General features: G+C 52.7%; 1 protein-coding gene across 1 annotated transcript in view; it reads left to right on the forward strand.

The window, feature by feature from the left end:
* Positions 1–9,565: 9,565 nt before the first annotated feature.
* The window catches only part of KY (kyphoscoliosis peptidase), a 41,573-nt gene continuing 26,655 nt past the window's right edge, over positions 9,566–24,483 (forward strand). The window contains exons 1-3 of the mRNA XM_062178961.1: positions 9,566–9,740; positions 12,653–12,715; positions 16,564–16,626. Coding sequence (XP_062034945.1) covers positions 9,566–9,740; positions 12,653–12,715; positions 16,564–16,626 — 301 coding nt within the window. The remainder of the gene's footprint in view (positions 9,741–12,652; positions 12,716–16,563; positions 16,627–24,483) is intronic.

Genomic DNA, 24,483 nt, shown 5'->3' on the forward strand with positions numbered 1-24,483 from the left:
CCCCCGCAGGGCCACCTTACTGCTCCCGAAAACTCCTGAATGCTCGCAACTACCAACATGAGACTGTTGCAACTGCCCCAGTCCTCCCCAACAGAGGCCACAGAAGCTGGGAAATCTGGCCCCCAAGGCCCAAATCAGGGCTTGAGTGCAAAGACTTTTTCCAAGAACCTCAGCCAAAGTCCCAGCCCCCTGGGTCAAGATGTGTCTGTCATGAGTGTGGAAAGCACCACCCTATTGGTTGACAGATGCTCTTCCCTTGGCCTGGTCACTAAGCAGCCCCTATGGGGGCCATACAGGGTGGGGGTGGGAATGAGGGGGGTCCATAAATACACCAGCTTTAGAGTATTCAGAGTGGGATGCCGTATCAAGGGTGGAGGTCTTACCTGGCACCTACAGGTAAGATACCTAAGGGGGGAAGGAAACTGGCACATCACTTAAGACTACAGGCCCATTCTCCATTAAGAATAAAAACTGTCCCTTGTCAGTCAAGACAAGGGCTGTTCAAGTCATTGCTTCTCAAAGTGTCAATTTCACTTCTACAGGTTTCCCTTTAGGTGCTCTATTAGTTATCACAGGTCAGGGGGAAACTTATGGTATTTGTCTCTTTGGGATTGGCTTATTCATTATGTATGATGTTTTCCAGATTCATCTATTTTGTTGCAAATGACTGGATTTCATTTTTTTACCATAGTATTCCATAGAGTACATATCCCATAATTTCTTTATCCAGTCTTCAGTTGACAGGCATTTAGGTTGATTCCATATCTTAGCTATTGGGAATTGAGCTGCAATAAACACAGGTTACAGATAGCTCTTTTATTTGCTGATTTCATTTCCCTTGGGTAAATTCCCAGGAGTGGGATGGATGGGTTATATGGTAGGTCTGTATTCAGATTTCTGAGGTCTCTCCAAACATTTCCACAGTGGTTTTACCAGTTTACATTCCTACTAACAGTGGATTAGGGTACCTTTATCCCCACATCCTCTCCAGCTTTTGTTTTCTGCTGATTTCTGTTTGAAAGCCATTCTAACGGGGTGAAGTGAAACCTCATTGTAGTTTTGATTTGCATTTCCCTGATGGCTAGTGATCCTGAGCATTTTTTTCATATGTCTATTGACCATTTCCATTTCCTCTTTTGAAAAATGTGTGCTTAAGTCCTTGGCACTTTCTTAATTGGGTTGTTTCTTTTGTTGTTGTGGAGTTTCTTGATCTTTTTATATACTCTGGGTATTAATCCTTTATCCGTTGCATGGTTTGCAAATAATTTCTCCCATTCTGTTGGTTGCCTCTTCACTTTGCTGAGTGTTTCTTTTGCAGTACAGAAGCTTCTCAATTTGGTGTAATCCCATTTGTTGATTTTGGCTTTGATTGCCTGTGCTGCTGAGGTCTTTTCCAAGAACTCTTTGCCTCTACCAATGTCTTGCAGGGTTTCCCCAGTGTTCTCTAGTAATTTGATGGTATCAGGTCATAGATTTATGTCTTTAATCCATTTTGAATGGATTTTCCTGTAAGGTATAAGGTAGGGATCCTGCTTCATATTCCTGCATGTGGAAAGCCAGTTTTCCCAGCACCATTTGTTGAATAGACTGTCCTTGCTGCAAGGATTGGTTTTAGTTCTTTGGTTAAATATAAGTTGGTTGTAGATGCTTGGATTGAATTCTGGCATTTTGATTCTGTTCCATTGGTCTATCCATCTGTTTGTACCAGTACCAGGCTGTTTTAATTATAACTGCCTTGTAGTATGTCTTGAAATCTGGTATTGTGATGCCTCTGGCTTTGTTTTTGTTGTTTAAGACTGCTTTAGCTACTCGAGGTCTCCTGTGTTTCCATATGAATTTCAGCATCATTTTTTCTAGATCTGAGAAGAATGGATTTGGTATTTTGATTGGTATTGCACTGAATCTGTAGGTTGCTTTAAGAACAATGGACATTTTGATGGTACTGAATCTTCCAACCATGAACGTGGAAGACTTTTCCATATTTTTGTATCTTCTTCTATTTCTTTCTTTAATGTTTTGTAATTCTCATAGTATATGTATTTGATATCCTTGGTTAAATTTATTCCAAGGTATTTGTTTTTTTTGTAGCTATTGTGAATGGGATCAATCATAGAAGTTTTTTCTCAGCCATGGCAGTGTCTGTGTATACAAAGGCTATTGATTTTTGTGTATTGATTTTATATCCTGCTACTTTACGTCTTTTGGTGCAGTCTTTTGGATCCCCTATATATAGAATCATGTCATACGCAAATAGGGATAGTTTGACTTCCTCATTCCCAATCTGAATCCCTTTAATTTATTTTTCTTACCTAATGGTTCTGGCTAAAACTTCTAGGACTATATTGAATACCAGTGGTGAGAGTGGGAATCCTTGTCTGGTTCCAGATCTCAGTGGGAATACTTCCAATTTTTCCCCATTCAATAGGATACAGGCCATTTGTCATAAATTACCTTGATTGTGTTGAGGAATGTTCCTTCTATACCCAGTTTGCTTAGAGTTTTCATCATGAAAGGGTGCTGCATTTTATCAAATGCTTTCTCTGCATCTATTGAGATAATCAAATTGTTTTTGTTCTTCAGTTTGTTAATGTGATGTATCACATGGATTGATTTGTGAATGTTGAACCATGCTTGTACACCAGGGATACATCCCACTTGGTCCAGGTAAATGATCTTTCTGATGTATTGTTGGATTCAATTGACCAGAATTTTGTTGAGGATTTTTGCGTCTACGTTCATCAGGGAAATTGGTCTGTAGTTCTCTTTCTCTGTTGTATCTTTTTCAGGTTTAGGAAGTAAGGTGATGCTGGATTTATAGCAGGAATTTGGGAGGATTCCCACCCTTTCAATTGTTTTTAATAACTTGACAAAGTGGAGTTAATTCTTCTTTAAATTTCTGGTAGAATTCAGCAGTGAAACCATCTGGTCCTGGGCTTGTCTTTGTTGGGAGGCCCTTTATTACTGATTCAATTTCTGTCTTGATAATGGGTCTGTTTAGGTTCCCTATGTCTTCATGGCTCAATTAAGTAGGTTGTATGTGTCTAGGAATCTATGCATTTCTTCTAAGTTTCCCAGTTTGTTAGCATACAGCTCTTTTTAGTAATTTCTGATGCTTCTTTTTATTTCCGTGGTGTCTGTTGTCACATTTCCTTTTTCATCTCTAATTTTATTTATTTGGGCCTTCTCTCTCCTTTTTTTGATTAGTTGGACCAATGGTGTGTCAATTTTGCTTATATTTTCAAAAAACCAGCTCCTTGTTTTCTTGATCTTTTGTATTTTTTGTTTCAATTTTGTTGATTTCTTTTCTAATTTTAATTATTTCTTTACTCCTACTAGTTTTGGGTTTGGTTTGCTGCTGTTTTGCTAGATCCTTGAGTTGCATTGATAGCTCATTTATTTGGTGCCTTTCTAATTTCTTGATGTAGGCACCAATCGCTATAAACTTTCCTCTTAACACTGATTTTGCTGTATCGCATTAGTTTTGATATATTGTGTTGTCATCTTCATTTGTTTCCAGAAATTTTTTTATTTCTCTTTTGATTTCTTCTGTGACCCACCATTCATTCAGGAGCATGTTGTTCAGCCTTTTGGATTTGCATATGTTCTAGAGATTCTTGAGTTGCTGATTTCCAGCTTCATTGCATTGTGGTCCAAGAAGATGCATGGTATGATTTCAATTTTTTTCAATTTTCTGAGACTTGTTTTATGGCCAGCATGTGGTCAATCCTACAGAAGGTTCCATTCACAGGTGAGAAGGGTGAAAAGTTCTTTCGCTTTCAGTCTGCATGCATTTTGTTGGTGAGATGTGTTTCTTGTAGGCAGCAAATAAACAGATTTTGTTTTTTAATTCATTCAGCCAGTCTGTGTCTTTTAACTAGAGAGTTAAGACCATTTACATTCAAAATGGCTGCTGATAAGTGACAACTTTGCCCTGCCATTTTTCCATAAATATTCCTATTTTTTTATTTTGGATTTCCTTTGTACTTTTACTGGGAGCTTTTCTTCCTTTACCTTCTTCTGTAGTGATGACCAGGTTTCTGTGTGCAGCACATCCTTAAGCATCTTCTGCAGGGCTGGACAGGTGGTAACAAATTCTTTCAGTTTCTATTTGTCATGGAAGGTCTTTATTTCACTTTCGTTTATAAATGAGAGTTTTGCAGGGTATAGTATTCTGGGTTGACAGTTTTTTTCTCTTAAGATTTGGAATATATCTTGCCATTCTCTTCTAGCCGTAGGGTTTCTGATGAGAAGTCCGCTCTGAGTCTAATTGGAGATCCTCTGAAAGTAATCTGGTGTTTCTATCGTGCACATTTTAGCATCTTTTCTTTATGTTTTACTGTGGAGAGTTTGATTACAATATGTCATGGTGAAAATCTTTTCTGGTCATGTCTATTAGGAATTCTATGTGCTTCCTATACTTGGATGTCCCTTTCTTTCTCCAAATTGGGAAAATTTTCTATAATTATTTCACTAAAAAGGCCTTCTAATCCTTTCTCTCTTCCCATGCCTTCAGGAACTCCTAGAACCCTTATGTTGGGTCATTTGATAGTATCCTATAGATTCCCAACAGTGCTTTTTGTTTTTTAATTTCTTCTTGTATTTGGTCTGACTATAATTTCCTATGCTTTATCTTGTAAGTTGGGTATTCTTTCTTCTGCTTCACCAATTCTGTTGTTAAGGCTTTCCACTGCATTTTTTATTTGTTCTATTACATTCTTCATTTCCAAGATTTCATTTTTATTTCTCTTTAAGAGCTGTTTTGTGGGAGAAATTTTCTTCCATGTTATTTATGGGTTTCATTAGTTTGTGCATTTGCTTCTGATTACTTCTAAATAATCCTATGATCAATTTTTTTAATTCAATTTCTGGCATTTCTTCCATCTCATCATCTTTACAATCTAGTATTGAGGTGTTGTGTTCTTTTGGAGTTCTTTCCTTGTTCTTGTTTCTTTGATTGGTATGTTTGTTATTTGGTATTTGTAGGGATACTCATTGGTTTCTTCTCTTCTTCTTTGATGTTTTGCTTTAGTTGCTTTTGTCTTTGTACTATGTGTGGATTAGTGGAGTGTTTGCTTTCAGGGAATAACTAGAGGTGTGTGGTGTCAGTGGCCAGGGAGCTCTGTTCAGTGCTCCAAGGTGAAGGGTGTGTCTGAGGTGACACACCCAGGTTTGGTGTGGTAAATATCTTTTTTTTCATCAGAGGGGAGGTTTCTTCTTGTCTGTTGACGTAGACTCAGTTGAGCTCTCCTCCTGGAAGGAGACCAGTGCCTGGGTGCTAGTCCCAGAAAGTATATCATTCATCCACTCTGCCCAAGGACCACACACAGGATCTGTGCAGTCCTCAGTGGAAGCTCAGATTCCCGAGCAATGTCCCTCACCAGGGAACCAGGGAGCCCTGATTGTGTGGAGCCCCCCACAGTGACTGCCCAATGTCCCAGCCACACCCTGAGTCCTCCCATGCTGCCTCAGTGTTTTCACAGTCCTGACACACAAGCCTCCCACAGTCACGAGCACCCAGTCCCCTGACAGTTCTCCCCACCAGACTCAGGAGTCTGTGTGGGTGGTTGCCAGATGCAGACAGGAGCCAGAGCAGCGATTATGTATGTCCAAAATGGCACCTGCTCTCTGTCAGCTTGTTACAGGATGCCTTTGCAGTATGATCAGGGAGAGAGAAATGTGCCCCCACTTGTTTTTTTTCCTCTAGTTTGTCAGGTACACCATCCTCCACAGGCTCCAAGCTGGATTCCCTCTAGGCTCTTCCTGCAGCTTTTTCACCAATAGCTTAGGCTGCTGCAGTCTGATCTTACCTTGCTCTCCAATGCTGGTGCAGAGGCTCTCGGCTGGTGGGGTCCTAAGTTGTGCACATTTTCACCCTCCTCATAGGTCCACTGTGTTCCTCCAATTTACATAGCATTTCCTCTACTGTTTCCTCCCTAACTCTCCCCTGAGAGCACACTCTCCATTTTTCTTAACTACCTTCTCCTAGACTTCAGCAGCAAGCTCTCTCCCTACTCCACTATCTTAATCCCTGAACTTAAGCTTGTAAGCCTCAGTTTTTTCATCTGTAAAATGGAGATTATGCAAAGATACAAGTCCTGAATGCACACAGAGTGTTGGCAAGCAGGGGAGACAGGCAGCACAGCGGGGCTGCACTGAGTCAGTTCTGCAAAGAATGGATTCTGTGGGTCACTGAGTGCCTTTGTGATGGTAGAACAGTGACACAAGGGCAGTGACATGGGGAGGAAGAATTCCTGCTCCACAAGGAGTCGGGATCATCTCCAGTTTATTCGGCTTCCTCCCCCAACTGTGGAACCACATTAACGAGATCCTCCCAGAGCAGGGCCCAGGAAGCCACGGGCTGTAGGAAGCCACAGCTGTGGGCTTCATCTCATTGGGTCCCAGCAACACCTCCACCCATTGGACAGATGAGGAGAACTGAGACTCGATGTCACCCTGCCAGGAGGTGGTGTCTAGAAACATACATTTGCCTAGCATCACTGCTTCTGAGGGGACTGGCATGTTATCCAAATTTGGTGGCTGTTGACCATTGGGTTGGCTGAAAAGACAGGTGCCACAAAGACACAGTTTTGTCCAAGAAGGCAGCTAGCCCTTGGTTTGTCATATCCAAAGGCAAGAATGCAGGTGAATTACCCAGGTCAGACAACAGCAGCCCTTAGGTCCCATGTTTTCCAAGATGGTGCAGGATGAGGGCTTGGTGTGTTGGGAAATGACAAGAAGTGTGTGTCTGGGGAGTGGGGGACACAGCTTCAGCTGCGGCAGGTGTGGGTGTGGCAGGGCAAAGGGGAGAGCCAGGACTGTTGAAGGAAGCTGGGCCCAGGGTGTAGAACTGCAGGCTGAGGCTGTTCTTGGTCCCACTGGCTGTGGGTGCAGCTGGAAGGGGGATTCAAGCAGAAAGGATGGGGGCCTCTGGCTGAATGGCTCAGTAGCCTCTGTCTTCTCTCCTGCTCACCATCTACTTTCCTGATACATCCAGAGGTCTTTGGCTCTATCACCTTCCCCCAGTGCCTCCTGCAGCCCAAGAACAGGTGATCAGAGAGGGGTGTGTAACAAGGTCAGCAGAGGCCAAGGGAGTAAGAAAAGTATCCCACCTTTCGGCCCTTGCTGGTGGCAGGGAGCGGCTCTGCAGGCCCTGAGAAGCTGTGCTGATGCACTGATGGCCATGGGGGTGCCAGTGGCATGGGGACCCTGGGTCTGCAACACCTCCCAGAGCAGTCAAGGTGATGCCTGTTTCAGAAGCTCGCAGTTCTGTCCCCCAGGAAACATCTATCTGTGTCTGGAGACACTCTAGGTTGTCACAGTTGGGAAGGAGAGCACTACTGGCATTTAAGAGGTGGCTCCCAGGGGTGCTGTTAAGCATCCAACAATACACAGGAAGAGCTATCTGGCCCAAAATGTCCTTCAACCAAGGATGTCTGTTTCTTTTTTTTTCAAGATTTTTTATTTATTTATTTGAGAGGTATAGTTACAGACAGTGAGAGGGAGAGACAGAGAGAAAGGTCTTCCTTCCGATGGTTCACTCCCCAAATGGCCACAACAGCCGGAGCTACGCCGATCTGAAGCCAGGAGCCAGGAGCTTCTTCTGGGTCTCCCACGCGGGGGCCCAAGGACTTGGGCCATCTTCTACTGCTTTCCCAGGCTATAGCAGAGAGCCGGATTGGAAGAAGAGTAGCAGGGAATAGAACCAGTGCCCATATTGGATGCCGGCGCCGCAGGCGGAGGATTAACCTACTGTGCCACAGCGCCAGCCCTGGATGTCTGTTTCTGACATGAAGAGAGGCGGGGGCCCTCCTGGCCAGCCTCCTGGACCCTGGCTACAAACTCCCAGGCCATCACCTCCTTCTGCAGAGGCAGCTGTGGGAGGGGACACCAGGATGAGTAACGTTTCCTAGCAGGGAAGTAAGGGTGGGAAGATGGGAGTGCAGGAGTAAGGAAGGGGATGTCAGCCCTCCTCCCCTCCCCCACTCAGCCCCATCCAGCAACAAGTAGCGCTGTCCAGGGGCTTGTGCACCTGCGAGGAAGTGAGGCGATGCTGTCCCAGCTCAGATGCAGCAACGCTGGGCCCACAGCGCTGCCATAGCAATCTCCAAGCCCTAGGAGCTTCGAGGAATCCATCCTTCTTACTTCCCTAACCACACAGGCAGACTGTGCTTAGCCCCAGGCACCATGCAAACAAGGACCAGACAAGACTCACTTTCCCAGGAGGAGACCTGGCTTGGGAGTCACCACCTCCACCCATCCATCTGCTGTAGGGACTCAACATTATCAGGAGTCAGTGACAGGTGCCCAGTGGGCAAGGGGGTGGTGGAAATCTGACTAAACTGTGAGCCGCAGGCATGGGGAAGCCCTTCCGAATGTGAGGGTGTGGCTCGCCCTGCTCCACCACCAACTCCACCTGTCCCACACCTCGCCCTTAAAATGAGGTGAGAATAACAGCCGCCATTTGGAGACCACTCAGTGCATGCCAGGCACTTACCCGCATGCCATTCCCACAACAGCCCTGCGAGAATTTTTATGACCCCAATGATACGGGTAAGGAAACAGGGGAAGTGGGCTGGCCCAAGGTCACATGACCAGCAAGTGGTGGAGCCGCTCCTGGAATGCAGCCGGTGGTGGTGCCAGCTGCAGGGTGAGGCCAGCACGCTGCCACGGGGCAAAGGCCCCAGGGGAGGCAGCACCCACTAACGGTGGAGAGGCAAACTGGGGAACTGTCCCCGCCGGGTGGGCCCCCAGTGCCAAGGTCTACCAGGCAGATGCCCATGTAAACACTGCTGAAACTTTGAGCCAAATGCCTTGCTGCTATTGGCCCCGGGCCCCAGGCCTGGCTAAAAATAGGCAGGTCCTCAGGTCCAGCTCCCTGTGCCCCAGCGTCCTCCTCCCTCTCTCTCTCCCTCTCTCTCCCTCTCTCTGGACCCTGCCCCCAGAGCAGAAGCTAGGCTTCTAGAACAAACAGAGGTTCTTAGACTTCCATGTTAAGCCAAAGAGGATGGTTAGCTAGCTGCTCAATGGGCACGCTCCAAGTTCTGCAGGGGCGCTCCTGGCCCCAGCACCCCATACCGCTCCCTCCCAGAGGCAGAGCCCGGGGAATGAATGGGGGCAAGACCAGAGCCTGGATTGCGTCTGCACATCTGGCAACCCACCCCTGCCCCTTCGCTCTTCCTAGACCGATGGTCCCTGTCAACAGCATCGTGAATTTCTCTTTTGCCAGGGGCTCAGAGGAGAGCCCCCTGGCACCGTGGGATGGAGCCCACAAGCGCCCGCCGCTGACGGCGGCCTCAGCGCAGGTCAGGGCTCAGCCCCCGGGGATTTCCTTTCAAAGGTGACTTAGAGCCACTTCCTCGGGGCAGCGCCCTCCCGGGCCGGCCCTAATGGCGTGTTTGGCAGAGTCAGCGAAACGCAACGCCCAGCGGCCCAGCGGCAAGGGAGCGCCCTCTCTCTCCCGCGCCCTCGCCTGTCCCGCGCCCGGCCGCGGCGCGCCCGGGGCCATTTGCAGCGCAGGCAGCGTCGCGAGAGGCCGCGGCGCGCGGGCCCGGAGGGAGGCGGCGGCATGGAGCTGAAGAAGGACGACCACGCCGTGGCCATCGACATGCTGCTCATCGTGCATTCGGAGCAGCGGCGCGCCGCGCAGGGCGCGCACTCCGAGCGCCAGGCGGACCCGGGCGCGCCGCAGCTTCAGCCGCAGCCGCAGCCGCAGCCGCAGCCGCAGCCACAGCGCAGAGGAGGTAACGCACGCCAGCCCGGCTACCCCATGCCCGGGGCTCTCTCTCCCCGACCGCCCGCCCGCCGCGGGTCGCTCCGCACGGAGATGGGAGAGCCCGCCACCCGCTCCCGCGGCTGCCGCGCCCCCAGCGCCGCGGTACCGGCGTCCCGTTGTGCCCCAAGCTGACCCCGCGCAGGCCCGAGGGGGCTGCCTTCAGCCTGGGGAGCCGAGTTTCTCCCTGAAGGGAGATGCGCTGGAGAAAGGGGGCCAGGGCCTGAGGCAGACTCCTGGCCAGCTGAGGCCTGCTTCCCGCACAGCGCGCTGGGGGACCAGGACACCCGGCGGGAATCGGTGCGCTGAGTCTCCCAGATGAGCTCACTTGTGGCCGTGCACAACTTTGGGCCTCAGTTTCCCCTTTTTTGAGCCTCCCTCCCAGTCTACCTCAGATGGGAGGTAGGACAGGTGTGGCAGGAACACGGGCTTGGGCAGGCTGAGATCTGAAATGTGCTCTTGAACTTCTGCAGACTTTCTGGGGAAGTGCAGAGTGGTGAAATCAAGTGAGTGAGTGCAGAGTGTGGACAGGAGAAGCCCAGGCTTCTGTCATCTCCCAAAGGGAACACACAGTGAATAAAATACCATGGATAAGGACGGAGCCCTCGGAACCTCAGGGTCCAGGAAGCCCTCCAGAGCCCTCCCCAAGGCTGGCACTGGGGTGCGAGAGGCCAGCCGTGCGCTGCCTGTTTCCGAGAGATGCTTGACGGGGTGGAGCTCCATGTTTGCCAATGGCTTTGTAGTCAGCAGTGAGGGAAGCACCCCAGGCCTGCATGGGGGTCCATCTGGGGCACGGGGAAGACAGATCTGCCTCCCACCTACCCTCCAGCTCTGGAGCCCCTGGCTCTTCTGTGCACAGAGCCCTTATGTGCACTGACTCCACCACTGAAGCAAGGGAGCCAGGCATGGCCTTGCCTGCACCAGCCACACAGGCTGGGGCTGCCCCCAGTGCTCCAGGGACCTCCTCTGAAAGCCATTAGGGAAAAGAAATTCATTCTGGAGGGCTGAGAATGCTGCCAGTTGCTGAAGTTTTCTTGACTGGTTGGTTCTTTTGTCATCTGCACCTGCTCCCAGGGAGCATGGCTAAGGGGGCCGAAGAGCACCAGGAAGCCCAGGACATGGTGACCATCAGGGCTGCCCCTGACAACTGTCCAGCACTAACACAGACACCCCCCCCCATGACTCCAGACCAACCCTCATAACCATGACTCGGGAAAAAATGACCCCTATTTGCTGGACATGTTTCTGCTGAGAGTTTTCCCTAAATGTTTTCCCAGTGGAGATTTCTCCTGTATGCTATGACCCTGGAGAGGCCTGTGCCCTTTACACAGTCAGCAGAGCAAAGCAGAGGGAAAGTGCACAGCTCGCAGAGCCCGCTGGGCAGTGCTGGCGTCCAGCAGAGCCCACGCTAGGCCAGCTTGCAGGCCCACTCCTTGAGACCCAGGGAAAATCCATCTGAGACTAGCTGGTCCCCACACCTCCCTCCTCTTGGTGCATGAGCTGCAAAACAAACCCAGACCCCTCCCAGCATCTCCTCCTGGCTCCTCCACACCCCAGGGCCCCCACCGGGGAGTGCAGCCTCCTTGATCCTGCAGAGGAGGGCCTAAGCGCCAGTCAGGAAAGAGCAAAGCTCAGCCAGGAATACAATGCTGAGGACTGAGGGAAGCCATCATCGGGCAGCCCTCCTGCAGTGGCCTTGTGACAGGAGGAGCGTGGCCAGACTGGGTCAGCAGGGATGTGGGCTGCAAGGCCAGCAAGTGTTCTGTGTCCTCCTTTATAGCCTTTCCCTGGCCATTTCCTTAGAACCCTGCTTCTCACAGCTGTGCGTGGACACCCTCAACTATTGGAGAGGACTGTCCACACATCCCTGTGGCTGCGGAGAAGCTGGCCATGTGCCTGAGGTGGTCTGCACCAGCTCTAAAAGAGCTCGCTGTCTTGGATTTTGTCCCAGCCATCCATGGGTCTTGTGTGCTCCCCTCCACGAGCGTGTGGGTGAGGGTAAACCCCAAGTGCTGACTTCAGAGGGCCCTGCAGAGAAGGGGGCCAAGGAGGGAGTGGGGCAAAGGGCTGGAAAGGACCAGACTGCAGGCAGAGCTCCCAGAAGCAGTGCCACAAACTGCGCTGTTGCACTGGTCTGGTAAGGAAACCTTCACAGCCACCAGAAGCGCAATGCACTCCTGCCATGCCAGGAACCTGACTTCCTTGTAGTGGCTCTCCTGCCAGAACATATGCCAGATCTCTGCCGGGAGCTCGACCTTGCGCTAGCACTTGCAGCCACTGCCAGGGATGGAGGGAGGGAGAGAGAGAGAGAGATTCCTGATTGCATCACAGGTCCCAGGACGGGGTCAGGCACAGGTGCATCTGATTGGCCATGGCCAGACCACACATGCCTGTGCTAGCTGCAAGGGAGGCTGGGAGAGCCAGCAGCTGTCATTTCTGTTGCCATAGGGATAAGCCCATCCCCCCCCCCCCCAGCACTACCCAGCAAGACTATAGAAACGGGAGATTCACCACCTACAGAAATAGGCAGGCAAAATGGATAGCAAATGTCCTCTAAAATAATGCTTTATACAATAGAGCTATGGGGAATAGAAAATAGGCCTCTGCATTGAAGAAATTCTCCCTGGATGATCCTGACAAGCAACCCCACCACCTTTGAAAACTACTTTTAACTTCTAAAACATTACTTATAAAAACGCTTTGAAGTGTAAGGGCTGCGTCCATTCCTCCAAGTGCATCCCATCCAGTCCTCACTTGAGTCCGGGAGTGCAGGCTCCAGCAGCCCACAGGTTGGTCCCAGATACGGCTGGAACTGGTGCACTGCTCGCTTGCCCTGAGTCTCACGCTGTGGAGAACCTCATACCAGTACTTGTGTTTTCACAGGACTCCAAGGCGTGGGAAATGGAATCCGGAAATGGCAGAAATGCGAAGGAAACGAGCTGTATGGTAAAGTCTCTTTTTCTTTCTCCCTTCAATCCCTGGAATTCAATACACTGGACAGTAACAAGAAGGACTGGGTCTCACATGTGTGAAGTCGGGCCCTAGACATGTAATACAGGAGCAGAAGGGGTCTCCCTGTGTCCCTGCAGTGGGTCCCCTGCTGTCCTTGGGGATGGTAGCTGAGCAGCAATGCCCTGCTCTCAAGTATCCTCTTGTTTGCTGGCTGAGCTGTAGACAGGCCCTGGGCTGTAAGGGTGCAGTGTGTTCCCATGGGAGGCAGGGGTGCTCGTGTCATACATTGGATCCATCTCGAATTTTTCCCAGACAGAGGGCACGGAAACCTTTCTTAGGACAGTTTTACTTGAGGCCCAGGGAGAGGCCACCCAAGGGTTCTAGCCTGGGATCCAGAATATAATCAGAAGTCAACTTCCAAAGCCTCTTCTCCCTGGTCCCAGCCACCTGTGGGTGCTGCAGGCCCAGGCTTTGTCTGCAAATGCTATGGATGGGCCAACTGTCATGAACCCTGTCTGTCTCTTCAAACTTCATGGGCCCCACCTCCGAGACAGACAGTGCATGCAATAGGCATTGTTGGTGGCCTCAGACCTCAGCTCCCAGAGCCCCAGGCTGGAGTGTCAGGCCCTGGCCCCGGCAGCCCCGGCAGCCCCGGGATCAGACACGTGGCTCCTGTGATGCCAACCTGAATGCACTGCCCTCCGTGACCTTCCACACATAGGAAACAGGACTGCTGTGGAAGAAGCCCGACACCTAGTCTGGGCCAGCGTCCTGACCATCACGGAAGGGAAAGATGAGGCTCTGTCAGTGCACTCATCCGGTCCTCGGCACGTGTCTGGAGCGCACCCTGTGCACCAGGCCCGGGTCGGTCTGCGTGTCGGGGATGAGGCAGTAAGGAGGCGCTGGAGAACCCGCACTCTCGCGGGGCCACGTTCAGTCGCAGCTGTAATAGCGCTCTCTGCAGTGGAGTCTCCCCAGCCTGGAGGGCAGCCGCGCTCTGCATCCCTGCCCTGCTCCTGAGCAGGCAAAGGCCTCGAGGCACCCCTCACCGCCCGGGGACACGCGTGGGTGCACTGGCTTCCTTAATCTGATGTCAGGGCCATCCGATGGCAGACCTGAGCTGTAACTCCAGTGAAGTAGCCACCAAAGCTGGCAAGACCGGGGGCTGGGGCCGGTGCTTTGGCATAGCAAGGAAAGCCACTGCCTGCATTGCCGGCATCCCATATGGGCGCCAGTTCGAGACCTGGCTGCTCCACTTCTGATCCAGCTCTCTGGTATGGCCTGAGAAAGCAGTAGAAGATGGCCCAAGTCCTTGGGCCCCTGCACCCACCTGGGAGACCCGGAAGAAGCTCCTCGATCCTGGCTTGAGATCGACTCAGCTCTGGCCATTGCGATCATTTAGGGAGTGAACCAGCAGATGGAAGACCTCTCTCTGCCTCTGCCTATCTGTAACTCTGCCTTCCAAATAAATAAATAAAATAAATCCTTAAAAAATGGGGGCTGGTAGGACACAGAATAAGGATCAGACCTCCAGAGGCCTGTCAGCCATAGAAGCGGCCGCGCAGGGCTCTCCTGTGAGTGGGCGAGTGGGCGAGCACTTGTTTCTTGCAGGAACCAAGAGACAGCGCATCCTTGTCTATTGCAGCTCTCTCGCCTGCCCCAGCTGTCTGACTGTCATCTCCGGGTGTCTCAGGCCTGTCAGCACAGCGGGAGAGGGTGGAGACTCACAGGATTCATCCTGTGCTTCCCATCTTCCCCTGGTTTAGGGGGAAGGCTGGGGGGAAATGCAACAAAGCATAAAGCGATACAGAAGCTCTAAGCCGCGAGCTGTCGGCTGTTCTAGAGGATGACTCCAACAGGTCCTGCCAAACCCTTAGAATGGAGAATTTCAGTGAAATGCTGGGCTGCAGAGAGTCCCTGACCTCAGAAGCAAAAGCGATGCCCCAACCCAGCAGTTTAGGGAGTAACATTCCCTGAGTTCTCGGGTTGAGGGTTTGTCCCACACTTGCGGCATTCAGAAATGAACATGAACTTGAACTTCTTTCTGTGTTTCCTGATGCCAGCATTCTGGGGACAGGCACTGAAGCTGATCTTTTCTTGCACTGCCTCGTTGGGTGTCCAAGGCAGCCCGCCCCGGCGGCCCGCGGGCTGCCGGCCCTGGTGACTGGATGACTCTCATTGGAGAAGGGAGAGCTGACAGCGGGTGCCGGGCGGCGGGTGCACAGACGTGGTGTGCACATTTCCCCCTCTGGTTGCCCCGTGCTGCCGGGGCTGGGGTGCTGGCAGGGTGGGGCGGGGAGCCCGGGCGTGCTCCAAGCTTTGTGAAGCAGCAGGTGTTTGGGCCCAGCCCCCAGCCCTCCCCCGTCATAAAGCTTGCCCAGCAACGGGCTTCCCCGACTGTGATTGGCTGCTTTCCTTGGTCCTGGCCGAAGTCTGCCTAGCAGCACAGGGACTGACACCCCATAGCTACAGGGAAACCAATTGTGCAGCCCTGACTATAAATACCCCAGCACTATCCATGCCAGCCAATCACCCTCCTTGAGGATTCCCTTCCCAGATCCTGTTTCCTCCCAGAGATGTGGCCAGCTGTGCCCGCAGGAGGTGGCCTCCCTGTCCTTGGCGGAGTCTGGCCTGGGGCTCTGGCTCAGCATGCTGCACTCACACTGGACCTGGGCCTTGGCCAACTAATGGCAGCCAGGGGGGTTCAGGGGCCGAGCTGGGCCTGTTCGCAGGAGAAGGCTGAAGCAGGCGGGGCTCTTGCCACGCAAGACCTGGCAGGCAGATCGTAGATCCAGCGCCACTCAGCACTCCACCTGCTTACCTTCACTGGCTTCTGCTTGGGGCCCGGCATGGCATGCAGTGAGTGGCTGACCCGATTGGCTGCACGAGGGGTGTCACTTGAGTCACCTGCATGGAACCTGCCCCTGCCGAGGCACACTAGTCCACAGACTGAAGCCCTGGTCACTGGACACTTTCAGAGAGGGACAGTAGCAGGCCAGGGTGGTGGGGGTGGGGAGAAGCCCCTACGGCTGCAAGCTGGGCCCTTCCCCAGCCCCTCCCGCCACTTCTCTGAAGCAGAGGCGTAAGGGTGGCCGCGTAAGACCAGGCCACAGCAGCAGCTCAAAGCAGGGGTCGAGGAAAGGCACCGCTCGCCGTGGAAGGTGGCCTGAGGCAGGAACAAGCGTCTCTCTGCAGCCCCACTGGATTCTGAGGACAGCTCTCGAGTCCTGGGAGCAGAGATGTCCCGGGCATGCAGACAGCTTGCATATCGTGGGTGCTCTGACAATGCACGTGAATCCGATGCAGAGTACGCTCGTCTCAACGCCAGAGCTGGAGTGGGAGGCCGGCTGCGCCTCTTCTCACATGGAAGCAGGAGGCTGAGCTGTGAGTCAGGAGATGTGGGGTTCAAGTCCAGGGCAGACCTCCCGGCCTGCTCCACACAAAGGTGTGAAGGTCAGTGCGGCGTCCACCCGTATGTGGGAAAGAGCTCTGGGCACTGCACCTGCTGACACCGAAGTCGGGAGTCAGGGCTGTGGGTCCCCTGGGGCATGTCCCCAGCCGACTGGAAGGAAACTGCTGGGGGGGGGGAGACTCGAGGGAGAGAGGGAGGGAGGGGTGCCCGAGGGCTCTGGGTGTTTGCTTCTGGGTCCAGATGTGCAAGCATGCTTGCTCACGAGTGTGCATGCCGTGGGGGGTGTGCATGTGTTTAGGTTGAGCCTGTAGGTGTTCTTGGCCCTGCCAGACACACACACACACACACACACGGCTCCTTGCTGTGCCTGGGGAAAATTCCACCTTGGTCCCAAGTGGTCACGACAGGCCTCTCTGTCTTCCTTAAATAGGCAGCCTGGCAGGGAAGCAGCACCCTCAGCAGCCCCAGGTCATCACTTCCTATGACAACCAAGGTAAGAGATTCGATGCTCGCCATGACCTCCCTGTGGCCACATGCCCAGACTGTGATGGGCAGGGCCCTCCCCACCGCATGCCTGCAGCCCAGGGGAGCAGAGAGGCTGCACAGTCCGAGTCCACCCCTCATGGGGCTCCAGAGAGGGAGTCTGAGCCAGGAAGCCCCTGCTGTCACCATCAGTGCTGTCACCATCATTGTCACCACTGTAGCTGACACGTGTTGAGTGCTAACCATGTGTCCGGCACTCAGCCAAGCTGTTTCCACCTTTCTCCCATGTGCGTTAAGCTCACACCCTCATTTTCTGTCACTAGAAGTCCAATGCGCTATCCATTGCGCGACGGAGCCACCTACACCCTCATTTTCCAAATGAATACAGCAAGGCGTGGCCAAGACCACATGGCCAGCAGGAGTGAGAGCGGGCTGTCCGTCCGAAGCCCCCATCCCAGCTGCCAGCGAGGCCTCCAGTGTCAGCTTTTGCTCGGTTCTGTTTTGGCAGCTCCCCTGGAAGTCAGCCTCCCCCTGCTAGTTCACGCGTCCTGTCCTGAGTCACAGCTTGCCCCTGGGCAGGAAACCCCTTCCCTGGGGAGACTGAACCCGGGGCGCAGGGGAGGGCTCACCAGGCTGGCTGGGAGCCCATGACAGGGCGCAGACAGGAGGGTTCCGCAGCCCTGGCTGGAGGCAGGGCCAGGTTAGACTCCCAGTCCCGCCAGCCCACCACTAGTGCTTGATTCTGCACAGGCCACTCGGAGCCTGGTGTCTGAGAGCCTTCGTAGGCTCAGCCCTGTGCTCACCACCAAGCTAGGGAGCACTGGAAGCCCTGCTCCCCAAAACAAGAGGCCTTTGGGGGCCCCGAGGGATTCTGGGTCTCTCCAGGCATTGGTCTCTGAGGGACAGGCTGGCCAGCATCTACACAGGGACAGTGGCAGGGAGGGAGGGAAGGCCGGTCCACTGGGACCACCAGCACAAGGAGCCGGCTGTCTTTGCTGTCCAGGCTAGTCTCCCTGTAGGCTCAAATTCCCAGAAGTCCTGCTCTGGGGCGGGTCCTAGAACCCACCTACCTGGTGGACCCATCAAGCCCTGCCACCTGCCCTGAGCACCTAGGCCCACTGCTTCTCTGAGATGGACTTCAGCCCACTGGCTTGCCCCCGGGACTCAGAGAAGCCTGACAAGCAGCTCAGTGACCACGTAGCTCTCCTAGCGACGCAAGCTCCCAGGGCTCCTACCCAGGTGGAGCTGCCATCATCCCGGGGATGGGAGGTAGACACTCCTGAGGAGCCCACCCTGCTAGCCGGGGAAAGCAGTGGATCAGCAGAGCAGACAGGCTGGCCACTGCAGGCTGTGCAGGGCTGTCTACACCACCTTCCCACGGTAGCCACAGCAAATCCCTGCACCCTCTGTGGCTCGAAACAACGCAACCGTGCGCTCTCACACTCCTGGGGGTCAGAGGTTGAAGGTCAAAGTGTCAGCAGGGCTGGTTCCTGTAGGAGGCTTTGGGGAAACCCCCAGCCCTTGCCTCCTCTGCCGCCCTGAGGCAGCCGGGGCTCCCGGGCTTGTGGCTGCAGCCCTGCAGGGCTGCGTCCATGGCCACAGCGTCGCCTCCTCTCCTTAGCCATGGTCAGGTCTCCCTCCGTCTTCCTCTTGTCAGGACCCTTGTGATTGCATGCAGGGCCACCAGGTCACCCAGGAGGGCGTCCCCATGCCAGGATCCTTATGGCAACGTCCCTTTGCTGTGAAAAGCGGCAGTCACAGGATCACGTAGATGTTGTTCAAGGTCATTCTCCGGCCTCCCGCAGGGGACAGTTTGAAGTTGCCCAGGTGAGGACGGCCTCGCTGAGAAGGTGACATTAGAACAGGGAAGGAGGTGAGGGAGCAAACCCCGGGGAGGAGACAGAGGGAGCGCCAGGCGTGACGGCCAGGCAGGAGTGTGTCTGTCGTGCCCCAGGAGCAGGGAGCAGGTGACTGTGGCTGGGAGGGACCGCACTACCACCTCTGCATCGCTTTTGCTAAAATACCTGGGAGAAGCAACTTGGGAAGGGAGAGGGTTTGCTCTGCTGGTGGGTGATTTTGGAGGCTCGCAGTCCAGGAAACATGCGTGTCCCCATTAGGGTGGCGTCTGAAGAAGGTGGAATACTGGTTAGGGGCAGTCACGTGGGGAGCAGAGACACACAGGAGCTGCTCTCCCCTCACACCCACGTGTCTCTCTTTAGGTGGCCCCCGTGCTTCAACCACAGGCCCTCCACCCTCACAGCCTACTCCAACGGAATTACCTCCCAAGCCACACTTGCAGGCACCATAATTCAATTATGTTCCACCCTTAGTCCATGAACATATGATTCTGACTTTAACACATGGGTCTTTTGAGATTATTTTCCAAGCCATAGCAGGGAGGGGCATGGGCAAGGTGAGGGTGATAGGAGCTGAATGAGAGGAATACAGGGCACCCCTTGCTACACCCGAGGCTGCCCTCAGTATGCTGCCTTCTAATCTGGGTGCAACCAGACACCATCAAACGGCTTCAGATATGACAGCCTCTGACAGGTGGAAAAGAAATGAACAGGACAGGGCTGAAAGAATGCAGACCTGCTAGGGGCATCACGAAAATCCAGGCAAGAGAGATTTCCCCGTGGAAATCTCCACCCCGTGGAGTGGAAGAGAAAGGCAAGGGTTGAGCACCGGGACGTGGCGATGGGGAGGCTGGAGGTCAGGGAGACACAGGAGGAGCAGGCTGGGGAAAGGACACAGAGAATTCAGATTTGGCTTATGAAGGTTGGTGCTGGCACCTGCCAGTTTGGAAAGGTGTGAGCACGGAATCGTGGGTGCACGGGCCACTTTCCTAATTGCCCGGAACCCTTGGCTTTGTTCGGTGGGCCAGCCCGGCCCCCAGAGAAGCTTCGTCAGCAGTAGCAGTGAGCCGAGGGGGAGCTCTCGACCTGGGCCGGCTGTGCAGCCTTCACTCACATCCTTTATCCCACAACCACCTTCTGCAGGAGATGGTCACCCCACTCTGCAGGTGGGGGCGCTGAGACTCTGGAGAGGTTCAGATAGCTTGCTTCAGCTTACCCAGCTGGTGCAGGAGTTGAACCTGTTTCTGAGTGTGACCACAGCCAATGTGCTTAGCTGTTCTTCCACGTCTCCTCCTCCATGCAGGCAGGACTGGGCAGGGTCCAACCTGGTGGGGCCAGTTTGGGTGCAGCACCCCCACCCCAAATAAAAGTCAGATATTTCAGCCTGCACTTGTTGCTAGGAATGCTTTGCCTGCTTTCCCCTCTGCCTGGCAGTGCTAGATTTTATGCACCAGGTAACCGAGAATGCATTGGCATCCTGGGTCTTCATGCCACTGGGCATCAGTAGGTCACTCTGCCATGGGTGTATGGGCTGGTGAGTCACCACCAGGAGCCTCTGTGACTTTGGGCCTGAGGCATATCCTCGAGGAGTAGTTCCCTGGTGGAGCTTCTTCCCGTCCAGGTCTTCAGCCATTATCCCCAGGCTCTGGCCATGCGTGCACCAGGGTCACGCTGCCGTGTGTCCAACCTGGGACTTCCCTGGGGAGCCCCACCCGCAGAAGAAATCATGAATGGCTCCTGTGTGTTATCCCAGGGGCCCAGGAGAAGCCAGGAGTAGTCAGGGCTAAGAAAGACAACCTTCATCACACACACACACACACACATACACGCACACGAGTGTCGCCAGGGATTCGCCCCCGAGCTCTGGAGCACCGAGCTGTCTTCTCAGCGCTGGAGCTGCTGAGTGGGGCTCTTGGGCCACGTCTGGCAGTGGCAGCCAAGGGTGCTGCCCTGTCGATGGTCAGCAGAACTGGTCGTCCTCTCTCACCATCAGGAGTGTTTGTTCCTGGGGGACACAGTTCACCACCCCCTGACTACAGCCAGAGCCACGGGAACCCTGTGTACCTCGCGAGGGTCTGTTTAAGTGTTTGCACATTACTAACGCTTTCTCTGAGCTTTTCCTGACTCTCAGCTCTGCAGTGAAAAAATTCCGAGGCAAAGAATCCAGGTTGTCAACATGTCCACCTGCTACAGGAAAAGCTAGTGAGCACCATACGTCCATGTTGGCAAACACCTAACATGAATCCCATGGCCCCTACAGACACACGCACACACACATGCACACACGCATAGACATGCACACACAAGCACATGCATACACTCACAGGCACATGTGCACACACACAGACACACAGGCACACACAGGAACATACACACAGCCACATGCACACTCACACTCACAGGCACACACACACAGCCACATGCACACTCACACTCACAGGCACACACACAGGTATATACACACACAGCCACATGCACACTCACACTCACAGGCACACACACAGGTATATACACACACAGCCACATGCACACTCACACTCACAGGCACACACACACAGGTACATACACACACAGCCACATGCACACTCACACTCACAGGCACACACACAGGTACATACACACACAGCCACATGCACACTCACACTCACAGGCGCACACACACAGGTACATACACACAGAGCCACATGCACACTCACACTCACAGGCGCACACACAGGTACATACACACACAGCCACATGCACACTCACACTCACAGGCACACACACAGGTACATACACACACAGCCACATGCACACTCACACTCACACAGGCACACACACAGGTACATACACAGCCACATGCACACTCACGCAGGCACACACAGGTACATACACACACAGCCAAATGCACACTCACACTCACAGGCACACACACAGGTACGTACACACACAGCCACATGCACACTCACACAGGCGCACACACAGGTACATACACACAGCCACATGCACACTCACACTCACAGGCACACACACAGGTACATACACACAGCCACATGCGCACTCACACTCACAGGCACACACACAGGTACATACACACACAGGCACATGCACACTCACACACACTCACAGGCACACACACACAGGCCTGACTTAATTGATCAAAGCTCCAGGCAACCACTTCCAATCAGTCAGAGTTAATGAACCTCATGAAACCTGTTTGCCATCCCTGCATTAGGTATTCCGAGAAAATTAGGCCTTTAGACAAATCCTGATTGGAACCTGAGGCGATCTGGAGAGAAGATGTCAGACAGCAGACATCTCCTGACTGGAGAAAAGACTGCCCACGGCAGCCTACGTACGCACATTGGTGCTTCCCAGGCACATCGCCACTTCTGAGCGGCCAGGCAGGGAGTGCTGGTGAGATCCCGGAGGGAGGGCTGCCTGGGAGCCAGTTCTTAGGGGCCTTAGGAAACAATCGCTAACATGATCTTATGGAGACGGCCAAAGCTGTAGCTTTTCCTTGAGTGACAACTGGTAGTGCTGGAGAGAGGGAAGCTGAGGTCCCAGCCAGGGCCTCCTTTTTTTTTTTTTTTTTTTTTTTTTTTTGACATGCAGAGTGGACAGTGAGAGAGAGAGAGACAGAGAGAAAGGTCTTCCTTTTCTGTTGGTTCACCCCTCCAATGGCCGCTATGGCTGGTGCACCGCGCTGATCCGAAGCCAGGAGCCAGGTACTTCTCCTGGTCTCCCATGTGGGTGCAGGGCCCAAGCACTTGGGCCATCCTCCACTGCCTTCCTGGGCCATAGCAGAGAGCTGGACTGGAAGAGGGGCAATCAGGACAGAATCTCTAATTGAAAAGGGTGGAACATCATCTGGAGCAAAATTCACCATCTGATGCAAACCCTAAGCACAAGCAGATGTCGCTACACTACTCCGGATCATTGCCAGTCACCACCAAACATAAAGGAGGCCCTAGGCCGGTGCTGCGGCTCAATAGGCTAATCCTCCGCCTGCAGCGCTGGCACACCAGGTTCTAGTCCTGGTCGGGGCACCGGATTCTGTCCTGGTTGCCCCTCTTCCAGGCCAGCTCTCTGCTGTGGCCTGGGAAGGCAGTGGAGGATGGCCCAAGTGCTTGGGCCCTGCACCCGCATGAGAGACCAGGAGAAGCACCTGGCTCCTGGCTTCAGATCAGCGCTGTGCACCAGCCGTAGCAGCCATTGTGGGGTGAACCAACGGAAAAGGAAGACCTTTCTCTCTGTCTCTCTCTCTCTCTCACTATCCACTCTGCCTGTCAAAAAAAGAAAAAAGAGAGAGAGAGAGAGAGAAAAGAGATTGGACAAATGATTTTTCTTCAATCAAGATTTTAATTTGCTACAGGAAGGTCTTAGTGGATTCTATGCCACGCCTTAGGAAGCATGAAGCTATAGTGTGAATGCTACACACGGCGTGTCTGGTGCAGGCCAGAGACGTGCCCCGGGAGTGTCTTACGCACCTGTAACCGGGAGCAGGACTCAGACCGCATGCAGATCAGGGAAGCTGAGAGCATTGCTGTTTTCCTGGAGGAAGTGCTAAGCAGTAGCACAGCTTCGGGGGCCATCCCGGCAGGGGGATTCAGCCTGCCACAGGCCAAGAGGGATGAGGGACTGCAGGAAGGAGAGAAGGGCCAGCAATGGTGGCAGGTGGAGCTTCTGGGCCGGAGCTGGGTTCCAGCCTGAGACCACATCCACACGCAGCGTGGCGGGGCTTCTACAGCATCTTGTCATCGGATTTTGTCTTCATTGACAAAGAGTGTGGCTGAATCAAAAGTGGTTGGAAATACCCGGATGTGCTGAGAAGTTCGAGGATAGGGTTTGTGGCTGAGCCCTAGACCACAAGTTGTTCATTTCCGCAGCTTCTCCAAGCTCATGGACAGTGTTCCAGTCCAGCGATTTCCAACTTGTGTTAGACAAAATGGTACTGGGTCACACAGACTTCTAGGCTGCAGGTCTCAGAGCATCATGGAGTGTGACCTAGAGAGGAGGGAGGGGAGTGGGTGTGTCTCTCAGTCTGTCTTTCACTAAGCGTCTGTAGCCAAGAGTCACCTGGCACCCACTTTGAAAAACACATCAGGTGTATGACATGGGGAAAGTGAGAGGGCAGAGGAGAACAGGCCCTAGCCCCTTGCACCGGGGGGACACACATGGAAGCGTTGCTGCTGATGGCAGTAGCTCCTGAGCCTGGGACCAAAGCTAATTATACCTTGAGCTCCAAAAGGCCTGATGGCTTCATTATGAAATCACAAGGTCGATTTTCTTTGACAGTGGAAATGCAAGCTAAACTTTAAAACAAATGTTAACCCCCTCCGAGTAATGAGTGGGCATCTATTCCTTTGCCAGGATCACACTGTTGTAGCTTTATTAATACAGCTGAAAATCAGATCAGGGGACTTCCTCCCAACTTCTTTTTTTCTCCATTGGTTTGGTTGGTCCTGTGCTTTCCCACCTAAATTTTAGAGTCACTCTGTATCTACAAAACACCTTTAAATGGAGGAGTTTGGTTGAAAGTACATCAACTCTGCAGACCATGTGGGAGGGATTGCCAACTTGACAGCGTTGGGTTTTCCAATTCATAAACATGCTGTGGCTCCTCATTTATTGAAGCCCACTATAGTTTTAATCATATTTTATAGTTTCCAGTGTACAATTCCTGTACTTTTTGTGTGAGTTAGATTTACACGTAAGTAATTTGGTTTTGGAGATATGGAAAGTAGTCATTTTTTAAGTTCAATTTCCAATTGTTTATTGCTAGTATAGAGAAATAGAATTGATTTTTCTGTGTTAGCATTCTACCCTGTGACTGTATGACAATCACTTACGAGTTTAGGGACTTTTCATGCAGATATGCGGTGTTTCTATGTAGGTGGATATGTCCTCTGTGAATAAGGGCACTGTTACTCCTTACTCTCCAATCCGTGTGGCTTCTCTTTTTCTTGTCTTCTTGCACTGGGTAGGCTTGCAGTACAATGCACTTAGGAGCAGTGGGAGTGGACTTCCAA

The sequence above is a fragment of the Lepus europaeus genome, chromosome 2 (genome assembly GCF_033115175.1).
Source record: "Lepus europaeus isolate LE1 chromosome 2, mLepTim1.pri, whole genome shotgun sequence".
Lineage (NCBI taxonomy): Eukaryota > Metazoa > Chordata > Mammalia > Lagomorpha > Leporidae > Lepus > Lepus europaeus.